Below are 12,351 nucleotides of genomic sequence, written 5' to 3'. Positions count from 1 at the left end.
ATCATTTACAATATACAAGTGCATCAAATTAACACCTTAACTTTATCCAATGATATATGACAAACATATTCAATTAAAAGAACCATTAGTGCCTTGAATCATACAGCCGTGTTGGGGGTATTTACACCCCTGAAAATCACAAAAGCTACAAACTGGGACTTCTCTCTCTCCACCCTCAGCTCTTCACCCCCCAGACCAGTGGAGGTAGAGAAGCCTTCATGTAAGAGAACACTTGTCCTCCCAAAAATGGCTCACAAGGAGAGGAGAGAGCTCCAGATGGAGGAGTCTCCTGCAGACAGGAGACTGTCTTAGACAAGCACATGGGCAGACAAGAGAAACCCACACAGGGATAGGGCAGTTCAGCAGATGCCCAGTGACGTCGAGGAGCATCCGGGCCCTTGGAATGACGTTTTTGGTGAAGTCCCCTGGAACATAAATGCAAACCTGGGGAAAGGGCAAAAAAATACCAAGTTATTTGACAGGATATTTCTTCCCTCACGCAAAGTAAGGACTCAAATATAAATTAAATTCCTATAGAGAAAGTTACATATATTGGGGGGGTAGAGGGAGACTATCCAACTTAGCTCCCTCCCTCTCTGTCCGGTCCCAACGTCTGTTGCCCTTGTTAACTACTCTCTAACCATTCCGGAATATTCGGTTCTCTCAAGTATATGAAACACACTCCCCTCTTCGGGTTATTTACATCTGTAGTACCTTCTGCCTGAAATCATTTCTCCCCAGACACGCACACGGCTGGCGCTACTGCCCTGCTCAGATCCACCTCCAGTACTGCCACCTCCTCGGAGATGCCTTCTCCACACTCGTCCCACCCCTCCCACTCTATCACAGCACCTGTTTTGTTGGTCCCATACGGCCTGGAAATTATTTTATGTGTTCTTGTTAGTTTACCATCTCCCCAACTAAAAGGTAAGCTTCTTTTCTGCATCTTTCATGGCTTCACCTCCAGGCCATCACAGACACTCAATTAGGGATTGCTGAATGATGAAAAATCAACTTTCAAACAGGGAATGGCAAACTGCACAGAGCCCATAAGCTAGGAATGGCTTTGACATCTTTAAATGGTTGAAAACAAGCAAAAGAAGAGCAGTAGTTCATGGCACATGAAAATTAATACAAATTTCAGTGTCTATAAATAAAGTTTTATTGGAACACAACCACTCCCGTTAATTTGGGGCTCATCTGTGGCTGGTTTCGCACTCCAAGGGCAGAGCTGAGGAGCCGTGACAGGGAACATATGCCCACTCTCTCGGCTTCTCACTGCCTCTGGCACACTGTAAGTCACAGTGACGTGGCTATAACTCAGTCTTGCCTCTTGGCTCGCAAAGCCTGAAATGTTTCTTGGCTCTTTACAGAAAAAGTTGGCCAACACAAGTTAAGGAGAAGGCTTTGCCCTGACCCATGTGGCACAGTGGGTTGGGCATTGTCCCTCAAAGCAAAAGGTCGCCAGTTCGATGTCCAGTCAGGGAGCGTATGAGAGGCAACCGATCGATGTTTCTCTCCCTCTTCCTCCCTCCTTTCCCCTCTCTTTAAAAGTCGATAAATAAAATCTTTAAAAAGGAGAAGGCTTTGAAAAAATGTTTCTGAGGGAGGACAGACGAGGCTCGCTAACCTAATGAACAGGCGACAAAGGGAAGAGGGAGGAGGGGCAGTGTCCTGTGGTGTGGTGGACAGACATGGGCAGTGGTGACATTCACTCCAGTGTGGAGGGCGGGGGTAGAAGGCAGTGAAGACAGGAGAGAGGCTGAGCTTGGTTTGGGCCTGTGAAATCTGAGTGCCCAGGGACCAAGACTGGACCCCAGCTCAGGAAGTGAGGCCAAGACAGTGAACCAGACAGTTCACCTAAAAAAAAAAAAGCCTCTATCAGATGGTAGACAGGGAACACAGGTGGGTGAGTCCTCTTATGTGTTCCTGCCCCACAGGAACCTCACACTGTTCATACAAACTGTCACAACAAACCTCCACAGTGTCACCCCATGCTCTAGCCCACCAAAGGGCAGGCAAGACCCACCTGCTGGCCGCCATTCCTACTTCTCTCCACAGAGACACACAGCCCCAGGAGCCCTGCCATCACAGGGAGAGATACTAATACATCCTATTAGAAAGCTTGTCATGTGCCACCTTGATGGTGTGAGTAATAAGAGAGCAACTGGGAGAACAGTGTCCCCTGGAGTGGACTGATAAAGACCCCGCCAGCTCACACGAACACCAGAACAGGGCTTCCTGGGTCACCAAACATTTTCTCTCCCTGGCAGCCATGTTCATAAAGTCAATCGGGCCATCAGATAAAAGCCGGGCTTTTTCAGGCTGAGCAGAGTACAAGGAGGTCAGCAACTCATTCATGTTTCCAGGTAGTAATGGAGGGCAGGGATTCACGTGGCAGGGAACAGATGTCAGAGATTCCTGCCGACTTGTTGCTAAGGGAACTTTTGTGCAGATGCCCCACCCATACAATCTGTGAGCCCGGCCCACTGCTTTGAAGCCCTGGGGCAAGGCCACCTGACCAGACCAGCAGCAGCAGCAGCAGTGAAGAGGACAAGGCTCCCTCAGGCAGAGATGGGCTGGAGGGTGGGCCACAAGTAGATTTGCAAAAGGCAGGAGCTACAGATGGGGGTCACAGCCCCCCAAATCAAAGGGCAGGATGACCTAGGGAAGTCACCGAAAGCATCATCTTGGTCTTTTAGATCACAATTACATGCTCCACAAGCCACCAGCCCTAACCACACCTTTTGTGAACAAAGCTGATAACCGCCTTAAAAACGATGGCCATGAGGGACAATGCCACACCCATGTGAGGAAATTTGTACATTACAGAAAGAAAGGCCCTGTATTAAAATCAATTTGTGTAACATAGCAAGCATCTACCAGATGTCTGGCAGCTCAGATACACTGAGCACCCATAGCTCTGACCTGAAAATACGGGACTGGTATACAATGAGCCAGTGGACTGACCCAGACTTTTGAGACAGGAAAATCTAGTTGCAAATTCAGCTGCACCATTCATTGTGTGGCCTCTATAAAGCAGTCCCTGGCATCTTGGAAATTTTTTAAAAATCCTCCTAGGATGGCAATGAGAATTTCCTAGCAGACAGCCAAGTCTCTTGCCTTTTATCCTACTCTAGAGGCTTTGCCTTCCGACTGGCCTGGCACTGCTTCCCCTGTAAGATCATCTGTCCTGGGTGTGTTCCCCTATACTTCTGAGGGAGCTGGTCTGCAAAATGGCCCTCCCTGGTCTCCCTACATCCCTACATCCACACCTACATACACCTCTTCCCAACACTGAAACTGGACAGGTCCTGCGACTCACTTCACCAATAGAATGTGTCAGAAGTGATGTGCCAGGCTGGAGCCTAAGCCTTAAGAAAGCCTGACAGCCCTGGCCAGCGTAGCTCAGTTGGTTGGGGTATCATCTCGTAAACCAAAAGGCTGAGGGTTTGATTCCCGGTCAGCGCACATCCCTGGAGTTTGGGTCCGATTCCCTGTTGGGACATGGATGGGAGGCAACCAATGTTTCTCTTTCACATCAGTGTTTCTCTCTCTCTCTCTTTAAAATCAATAAACATAAAAAAAGGCCTGACAATTTGAACTTTTATGTTCTTGGAAGCCAACCACCACGTAAAAACTTCAAGCCCCCTGCTGAAGAGAAGGCAGTGTGGAAAGGCCCTGGAGGCTGAGGCACCACGGGGAGAGAAAGGCCACATGAAGGATACCCAGGCACCATTTTGGAGGGGCCGGCCCCGTGAGCCTCCAGAACTCCAGCTCCAGTCGCCACCTGCCTACAAATGCATGGGAGACACCAAGAGAGACCAGCAGAAGAACCACCCAACTGAATCCTGTCAGCCCACAGAAATGTGCAATAACAAATGGTTGTTTTGAGACCCTAAGTTTTGGGGTGGCTTGTTACATAGTCACACCTTAGAAACCCCTATAGCACAACCACAGGAACCCAAAATGGGAGAAGAGGAGGTAGAGAGAAGGAGACCAAGTTCAAGGACGACTCTCTCAACCACCTAGTTCCACAGGCAGACAGCATTGTATTCTGCTAATACCTCTGAGGTCCTGACCTTCCAGCCAGATCATAGATTCTAAGACTAGCCCATAGGTTAAGGAAAGCTCTTGTATTTGCATTCCAATCTTACTGACCTCCAGAACTATTTCCCAAAAGTTCTGGAAGTTTTCCCAGATGTCACAGTATCTTGCTGGTCCATGTTTTTTTCTCTCCATCTGAGGGAAGATCAGGCCACCAGGAATTCCTGGGCCAGGACTAGGCCCTCCAGCTACTGGACCTGTCTGGCTACTGGACCAGGTCTAACTCTCCAGCTCTTCCCAGGGGATGGTGATCTGGGCTTCATGCTCCATCTACCTTTGTTACTTTTAGCCTGCATGTACCCCAGAAGTCTGGTGGAAATCTCTTCCCCTAATGGGCTTCCAACTCTGTGCAGGTGACCTCGGGAATGGCTTGGAGCTCACAGAATGCACTTCCACAGACTCCAGCCCCATCTCGGGTCCCCTTCATTCCAGCTCCTCCTCAATCATGTCTCTCAAATGTCAGAAGAGTTCTCAGCCCCTCTCCCTGTTCATGGCTGAGGTGATCCTCAAGAAAGATTTTTCTGGCTGCTGTTATCTAAGAGCCTTTATAGCTCATAGGCAGCAGCTGTGGGTCTTATCCATGGGCAGCCTTCCTTTCCTGGAAGGAGCTGACTTCTTCCCCCTGGCAGCCCCTGGAAGGCTGCCCACCCCCTGAAGATCCTTGGGGCCAGTCCTTAGTCCCACCAGGGCCCTCCACACTTCTCTGCTCAGGCAGAGGTTTTCCTGGAGGCTGCCCCATTCCCTTGGAGTCTTGGCCAAAGAGATTTCCCCAGTAACCAGGGTCAGAATCCACCACACCGGCCCCTCCCCAGGGCAGATCTGTCTGCCTCTTCAAGTTATCTCCCAACTCCCCTTCCTGGGCTATGCTCCCTGCAAAGCTGGGGCTCTCTGTTCTCCTTTTTTCTCATGTGAATGAGGAAGGAATCCTTGGGGAGTGTCCGTCTTGCACATGCAGCTCTCAAGCCCTAGCCCACCTTCCACCTGCTGGAGTTTCCCACTACCACTCTTCCACCAGAACAAAAAAAGAACACTGGGGTGGCGGGGACATTCTCAGCCGTGCCCCCACCAAGCCCTCCTCCCCCCGGAGGCTGGTGGTGTCCATTTTCTCTGTTCTGCTGTCCCCAATAGCTCTCCTGGCCTTCTGAACTCCATGTCCCCAGCAATCTCCATGCCAGCTGCCCCTTTGGCAAACATCCCACAAGGTTTACCACTTTCAGGATCAATGGACTCCTTCTCTGGCTCCCTGGTCTCTGCACTAACTCTCAGCCTCGACAAACACCTGGCTAGTGTTCCTCCAGACTCACGTTCCCACGTGCTGGCCAGCCCACCACCAACAACTCCTTTGAAAGCTAAGCTCTGCATTCCCCACTAAGTGAGTCTGTCTTTGAGAACTCACCCCATCCCTGTCCAGGCCTCAGCCCTGAAGTCCAGTCTGCTCATGGATGAGGGTCACAGACACTCGGGGCCTGATCTACAATCCTGTCTGTCAAAACAGCATCAGCTTTGGCCCTGAAAAGTGCCAGGGCTCAGAGCACAGCCTGCTGCCCGCCCTCACCTGTGGGCAAACCAGCTGGCTCTGAATGGAAACAAACTCCAGGGTTAGCGAGAGAGATGCTCCAGGTGGGAAAGGGCAGCTGCCCTCATTTTAGCCCCAGTGTTTCAGCCTCCCCATGCTGACCTCAAGGGCTGCACTTAGCCTTTCCCTTGTGGATCCACACCTTCTCTCACTGGCCTTTCCACACAACTGAGCCCAGGCTATCATGTTTAAAAGAAACACGGGCATGGAGAGTTCCACTAAGCAACTATGCAAGCATTACTCCTTGGGCAATTTCCTTCACCTCTCTCCTATGCAGTTCACTTGCCTGTAAAATGGGCATGGTGCCCACCCCGATATACAGCTGCCAAGGGAATTGGTGACAATGTATGTACCATGCCTAGCACCTAGTAGGTACTCAACAAATGAAAGGACTGCTCATCAGGGCTGCTCACACAGATGGTACTCCTGCCACAAGTCACCAGGTGGGAGTTGTCTGAGAAGGTCCCTTAGGCACCAGAGATTTCCTAAGTATGTGTAAGCCATGGCACACCCATGACTGTCCCAGCCGATCATTCAGCTGGTCCCCTGGGTTGTGTCTGCCCTCCTTTCCCCCACTAAGAAATGCAGAGGCAGTCCACTCTTACTAACACAGTCTACGAACCCACCGGCCTCACCCCAGCCCAAAACAGAACTGGCTGCGTCCAGCCAGGGACACTCCTCACCAGACAGACATCCAACAGCCCTATTTCCATCTCTGTATTTCTTGAAAAACTGTGGCCACCAGAGGAACTCTTAAATAGGAGCCTACCTCATGGCTTCTGAGCTAGAAAAAAGGGGGCTCCAGGTCTTCGTAGGAAGGAATGCACTCGCTTGCTTTCTGTGAATCTCAGAAAAGGGAAAGCTGAGGAACACACCTGAGCCTCTCCCACACTCACAGGTTCTCCAAATAGGGAACCAAGAAGGTTAGGGAACATTCTGCTGGCAGCCCATGAAAGCGCCTTCCGGCCTCAACTTCGTTCAAATACTAGTACGGGACTCATTTAGGAGCGATTCTGTTGTTTTCCTTGGGACCTGAAAGAAACATAGTGTACCTCTAGGCAGCCAAGGCTCCACGTTTGATAATGTTTCCACAGGATGCTTCTCATTTCACCTCTTTCTTTTTCCTTTTCATTCTTTTCCTTTCCTTCTCTTCTTTCTCTTGAGTTGCATGAAGCATTTTCAGTCAAAATTTGCTACTCTGATTTTTGTGAAGTAGGTCAGGGTTTAAATTATAAATAAATTCAGTTTCCATGATTTGGGCGACGTTTTATCAGAACGGCTCCCTATTCGTTTCAATTGCGGTAATCGCTCATTTAATCTTTACAACACTCCTAGGGTCAGGCGGCCTTTTACTAAAGGAGAGGTCCTGTAAGGTCACCAGCACCAACCCCCCACCCCCGCCTCCAGGGCTTTAGAAACTTCGGGTCCCACTCAGGCCGTGACCAAGAGCTCAGCGATTAGAGGACAGAGAAGCCTATTTACTGTCACGCAGGCAATAAACTGCCAGTGGACTTGGCTCAACAGGTCCCTCATAGCCCTGGGGCCAGGCCAGAACCCCAGCGACAAGCTACTCTCAGGTTCTAAAGAGGAGGGGGCGCTAGCTGGGGGCTGTGGCACCCCTGAGTCAAGCTTGCTGACGGGGCTCGGGCTGGCAACCAGCCAGGCTCAGATGACCAGCAAGTGGGCGGCCCGGAGACGGCCAGGGAGACTGACCCGGGGCAGCAAGACCGTCCACGCATGGGTCGGCAGGCTCCGGGCTCGGGGTGGAGACACGGTGCTGCGGCGCCACTTTTTTCGATTCCGGATCCTCGGTGGGTCTCGGGTAGACCATTGGACTCAGAAGCCCTTCGCCAGCCCCTACCACTGCCGGGAACGCTACCGTCCAGTCCAGAACTCACAGGCAACGAGTTCTCGTTTCCTCAGGGCGCCACGATCTGCCGAGAGGCCCGGCATGGGGCCGGGGGGGGGGGGCGGGGGCGGGGGGCGATTCTCCGCGCTGCACACGCCCCAAGCGACGTCCGCACCTTCGCCGCCCCCGGAGCGCGGAACTACGGGTCTGGTGAGGAGCGGCTGCCCCGGGAGCGCAGGTCCGACAGGGGCGGCTCTGGAATCCCCGGTGCCGGCAACAGGTCTGAGAGCGCGCCGAGGACCGGAGCCCAGGACCTCCCAGCCCACGGCCCTCTCCCCTTACCTCCAGCAACTGCACGTAGCTCGCTGGGAACCAGCCGCGGAGCCCGTCTTCTTTCTCGCCTTCCCACCAACCGCCGTCTGGGACCTGCAGCAGGGTGATCAGCTCGCCCGCAGCAAAGCGCAGTCCCTGGCCGTGCCGCTCCCCAGAGAAGGGGTACAGGGTCCGACAGCGGGACCCGGACATGGCCTTGACGCCCGGGCTCACAGAGCAGCCTGCATCCCTGCCGAGCCCCGCAGGCTGGGCAGTGGCTCCCCGGGGTCCCAGGCGCCCAGTGCTCCGGGCTCCCGCGCTCTGGGCGCGCGCCGTCTCGAGGGTGCGCGAGGGTCCCCAGCCAGGCGGGGAACGCGCGCTCTGTGCAGGGAAGCAGAGACTCGCTGGTTTCGAAGAGCAAGCGGCGACGCCCCCGGGCCGGGCAGCTAGCAGATCCCAGCTCCGGGCCGGGCCGGGGAGGGAGGGGGAGGGGGCGGGGCTCAGGGGGAGGAGACCGAAGCGCAGCGGGCTCCGGAGACAACTTCTCCTGGACACGGAACGCGGGCTCCTGCCGTGAGGGCCGGCCGGATCTGGAGCCGCCTTGGCACACGGAAATGCGAAGCTCAGGGAAGAAGTGGGATCCAGAGCATCACCCTCGGCGGGGCTCCGCAGCAAGGGAGTGGCCCAGCGTATGTGGAGAGGGGGGTGGCTGCTAAGGGGCCGAGCCCAGGATCTCTCGTCGCCGATGGGGGGCGGGGCGGAGGCTGGACCACAGCGGCCACGCCCGCTGAGGGCTGGGCGCTCGCTTGCCTTAGGGGCAGGTCAGTGGGGAGGTGTCTCCCCATTCACACCCCCAACACTAGGGGCCGCTGGAATAGAAACGCCCTTCTGTGCCTGTGTGGTAGGAGTGGGCGCCCCTCGGAGGTACCTGTAGGGGAATGTGTTTGTGACCGTCACTGTAGTGGTTGAACCTGGGGTTGAACTTGACTCGCCGGAAACTGAACAATGGGTGAAAGACAGGTTTGAAGCCTGGCGCCTGAAGCCAGGAAGCTGGGTAGCTGGGTGGCAGCGTGTTACAAGGAGGCACTATCCACGGGGGAGGCGACGGAATTAGAGTTCGAATCAGCCCCATGAGGATAAATAAAGGAAAGGGGAAAGGTGAGATGCCCAGCCCCCACCGTTTTACATGCAAAGGGGCTGGCAAAAGTACCAATTCTCCTGATACCCAGATGGGCCACATTCATTTACTCGGTCAACAAACATTCATGGAAGGCTGCTACTTTTTATGCAACGCTCCAGATACCTACAAAGATCATTTGAACGAGTGTCGGCTCTCCAGGGACCAGTGGACCATGGTGTTGAAGGAAGTTGATCTTAGGCTGAGGGTATAGAAGTAAAAGAAAGCTTCGTTGCCTGCTTCATAGAAAAAAGTCCATTTTCTAAATTATATTAAATAGTTGCACTTCTCCGTATACTTCTAACTGCCTACCCTTACATCTTGCTCAATAATCTTCCATGGCTCCCTTTTGCCTATTAAATTAAAATAGAGATTTCTCACCCTGTGCATTGCAGGCACTCCACAATCCCCACCTCCCACCCCCAACCCCAGTCTTTACCTCTCACTATGTTTGCCTAGAAGTCCTTTATAAAATCTGTCAGTCTGGGCTATAAAAGCCATAAGATCTTGCACATCTTTCTATGTTTTGCGTCAGTGGTTCTCAGTACTGGCTATACATTAGAATCATCTGAGTGGCCTTAAAAACGTGTATGCCCAGGCCCAGCCTAGCTTTGAGAATCACTGTTGAGCCATATTCTGCATTTAAACCGTCTCAACTGAGCAGCCCCAGTCTGGCCTCAGGCCATGGGCAAGTTGACAAATGCAGATTGTTTATATTATACCATGGATTGCAAATTGACAAACTTTGCTTGGCTAGAAATATGAGGAACAAACTCTTGACCACAGCCACCATTAAGAGTTCCTAAATGCAGAGCTGCAAAATTTGTTATAGAAGAGTCACTAGAAGTAACTGACCCAATCAAGTGCTAAAAAAAGAACTAAAATTTCCTGTATCAGGGGAATATGTGACTGTTAGTAAGCTGACCTCAGATTTCATATCTTCTGATATGGCCCAGCTCAAGTTAGGAGAGTCGGTCCAGGCCCTTCCTTCTACCCAGAATCCTCTATGGTACCCTTGAGTAACCTGTGATCCAGTTTGGGCTTGAAAAGTCTCAACCTACATAGAACCCCATACACTTCAGCTTTAAATCGTCCACCCCAAAATTCTGCAGCACCAAAACTTATTATGGCTGTCAGTTACTTCCACTTCTTTCTTTAATTGTATTTTTCTCCATTACCATTTGTCCCCCTTATACCCTCTTCCACGTCCAGCCACCCCCACCCCTGCAGTCACCACCCTGTTGACCATGTCTGTGAGTCCTTTTCCTTTTTTTCGATTCTTTCATTTCATCCCTGTAATCATATGAGCTGATGTGGTTATTGCCCACAGTTTACCAGCAGAGAAACTGGGCTCTGAGGGTATGACTTGCCCACCATCATATGGCTAGTAAACAGTGAACCAGGCTTTGAACTCAGATCTGGCTTACTGTACCATAGGTCAAGTGCTGCTTCCTCTAGTCCATCTTGCCAGAGTCAGGAAACTGTATCCTTTTGGTTCATCCACAAATGGTATCTTAAGAAAGGGCTCTCTGGTGATACCCAAGGTCCGTCCTTGTAGAAGGGAAACTGGACTAGCAGTCAGTGGAACTGCTGCGTCTGATCTCACCTATGAAGTCACCTCAGACAAATCCTTTAATGCCTTTGAGTCCCTTTCCCCATCTGAGACTGGAGACTGAATCCAATAGCTGGAATATGACTTGAGATGGTTGAATATCTGGCCTCTGCACTCCCTGTTCCAAACCTCGGTTCTGCCACTTTCTAGCTATGTGCCCTTGGGCAATTTACATAACCTGTCTGAGCCTCATGTTCTTCATCATTAGAAGAAAATAATAGTAATATTTATACCATAAAGTTATTAAGAGGATTAAATGGGTAAAAATGTAAACTATTTAGAGCAATGCCAGGCATGTAAAGTACTCAAGTATTAGCATTATTATTATCTGTCTAGCCCAATGTGCCTGGTTATTTGCTACCTAACACTTCATTTTGAGCTAAGATTTCCAGTGCAACAATAGAAGTGGAAACTCATATCTTTGGAATGCCAAAAATGTTAAAGGAACACTCTCTGGGTTTCTGTTTCTCCTAAAATTTTGAAGGAAAGAGTTTCCCCCTCACCTAGTTTCCCCCTGGCCATCCTCCTTCCTGATCATCTATTACTTCAATATTATGTAAGTCCTGAATGTCATGATTTATTAAGAAATGTTAGGGTAATTTATGTTCTTTTTAGAAAATCAGATAACATGATGAGAAACAAGGAAAATGAAAGTAACCAATAATTATACCATTCAGAGTATTTTAATATTTTGGTATTTTTTAATTTAGGCATGTGTTCATACATAATTTGGTAAGATGTCACCAAGATTTTTAGCACCTGGGAAGTTTATCCACTACTTCTCAGATGTGCAAGACAAAGGTACTTTTTGTTGCCTTGTACCACTGTGGAGCCCCTGTTCTTGATGCAGCCAGAATGCTGTGGGAATGCTTGTCCTGTTTACAATGATCTCGTTCATCTCAGTATTCAGCCTTTTCCCCCCTCCAGGAATTCTTGTAGCCTTTTTTCCTAAGGCACTGACTTAGTGTAGGAGGACTCTTACCCTAACTGTGTTGGGAGGGCTGTTCTTTATGCTCTATGCAGTACCTCACCACTATTCCTGCTGTTTGTCTGGCCTGGTTCTCACCTGCCCTCTGCCAATGTCTCCCAAGGAGTCCTTGTGGGCTTTGCACTTACTGCTGAACAGTTCTAATGTTTGAAAGATGTAAGTGACAGTACAGCTATCATTTATCCTGTTTTTAACAGGATAAATGAGCCCTGGCCAGTTTGCTCAGCTGGTTGGAGAGTCATCCTATACACCAAAATGTTGCCTGTTCCATTTCCATCAGGACACATTCCTAGGTTGCAGGTTTGATCCCTGATTGGGGCATACAGGAGAGGCAACCAATCAATGATTCTCTCATATCAGTGTTTCTCTCTCTCTCTTTCTCCCTTTAAAATCAATAAACATATCCTCAGGGGAGCATTAAAAAATTAACTTCTTTGATAAGTAAATTTTATTTTACCGATTAAACTCCTAGTAACTCAGGCGAGGAATGGCATGTTGGTTTTAAATTTCCACCTATCCTTCTCAAAGCTTAACACTGAGTCTTGTAAAAGGTAGGCATTCAGTACTTCCTGAATTCCTTTTGTTAAAATTGTCTGGACCCCTGCTCGTCTTCCAGTTTTCCATATTGCCAAGTTACTCCATGAACACATGTGTTAGAATATCCAGATTACCCTGTAAACTCCTAAGAGCAGCATTTAGTCTCTCTTTCTTAGCTTTCTCTTGACACTGT

At 50.4% G+C, this 12,351-nt stretch overlaps 1 protein-coding gene across 1 annotated transcript in view; it reads right to left on the bottom strand.

The window, feature by feature from the left end:
- GAS7 (growth arrest specific 7) overlaps positions 1–8,317 on the bottom strand; it is a 209,908-nt gene extending 201,591 nt beyond the window's left edge. The window contains exon 1 of the mRNA XM_037028282.1: positions 7,875–8,317. Coding sequence (XP_036884177.1) covers positions 7,875–8,057 — 183 coding nt within the window. The 5' untranslated portion in view covers positions 8,058–8,317. The remainder of the gene's footprint in view (positions 1–7,874) is intronic.
- Between the last annotated feature and the right edge of the window lie 4,034 nt (positions 8,318–12,351).

This window comes from Sturnira hondurensis, unplaced genomic scaffold (assembly GCF_014824575.4).
Source record: "Sturnira hondurensis isolate 20B ecotype Veracruz unplaced genomic scaffold, ASM1482457v3 Scaffold0019835, whole genome shotgun sequence".
Classification (NCBI taxonomy): domain Eukaryota; kingdom Metazoa; phylum Chordata; class Mammalia; order Chiroptera; family Phyllostomidae; genus Sturnira; species Sturnira hondurensis.
Note: the sequence above shows the minus strand (reverse complement) of the source record. Positions and strands in the feature narration are given on the sequence as shown.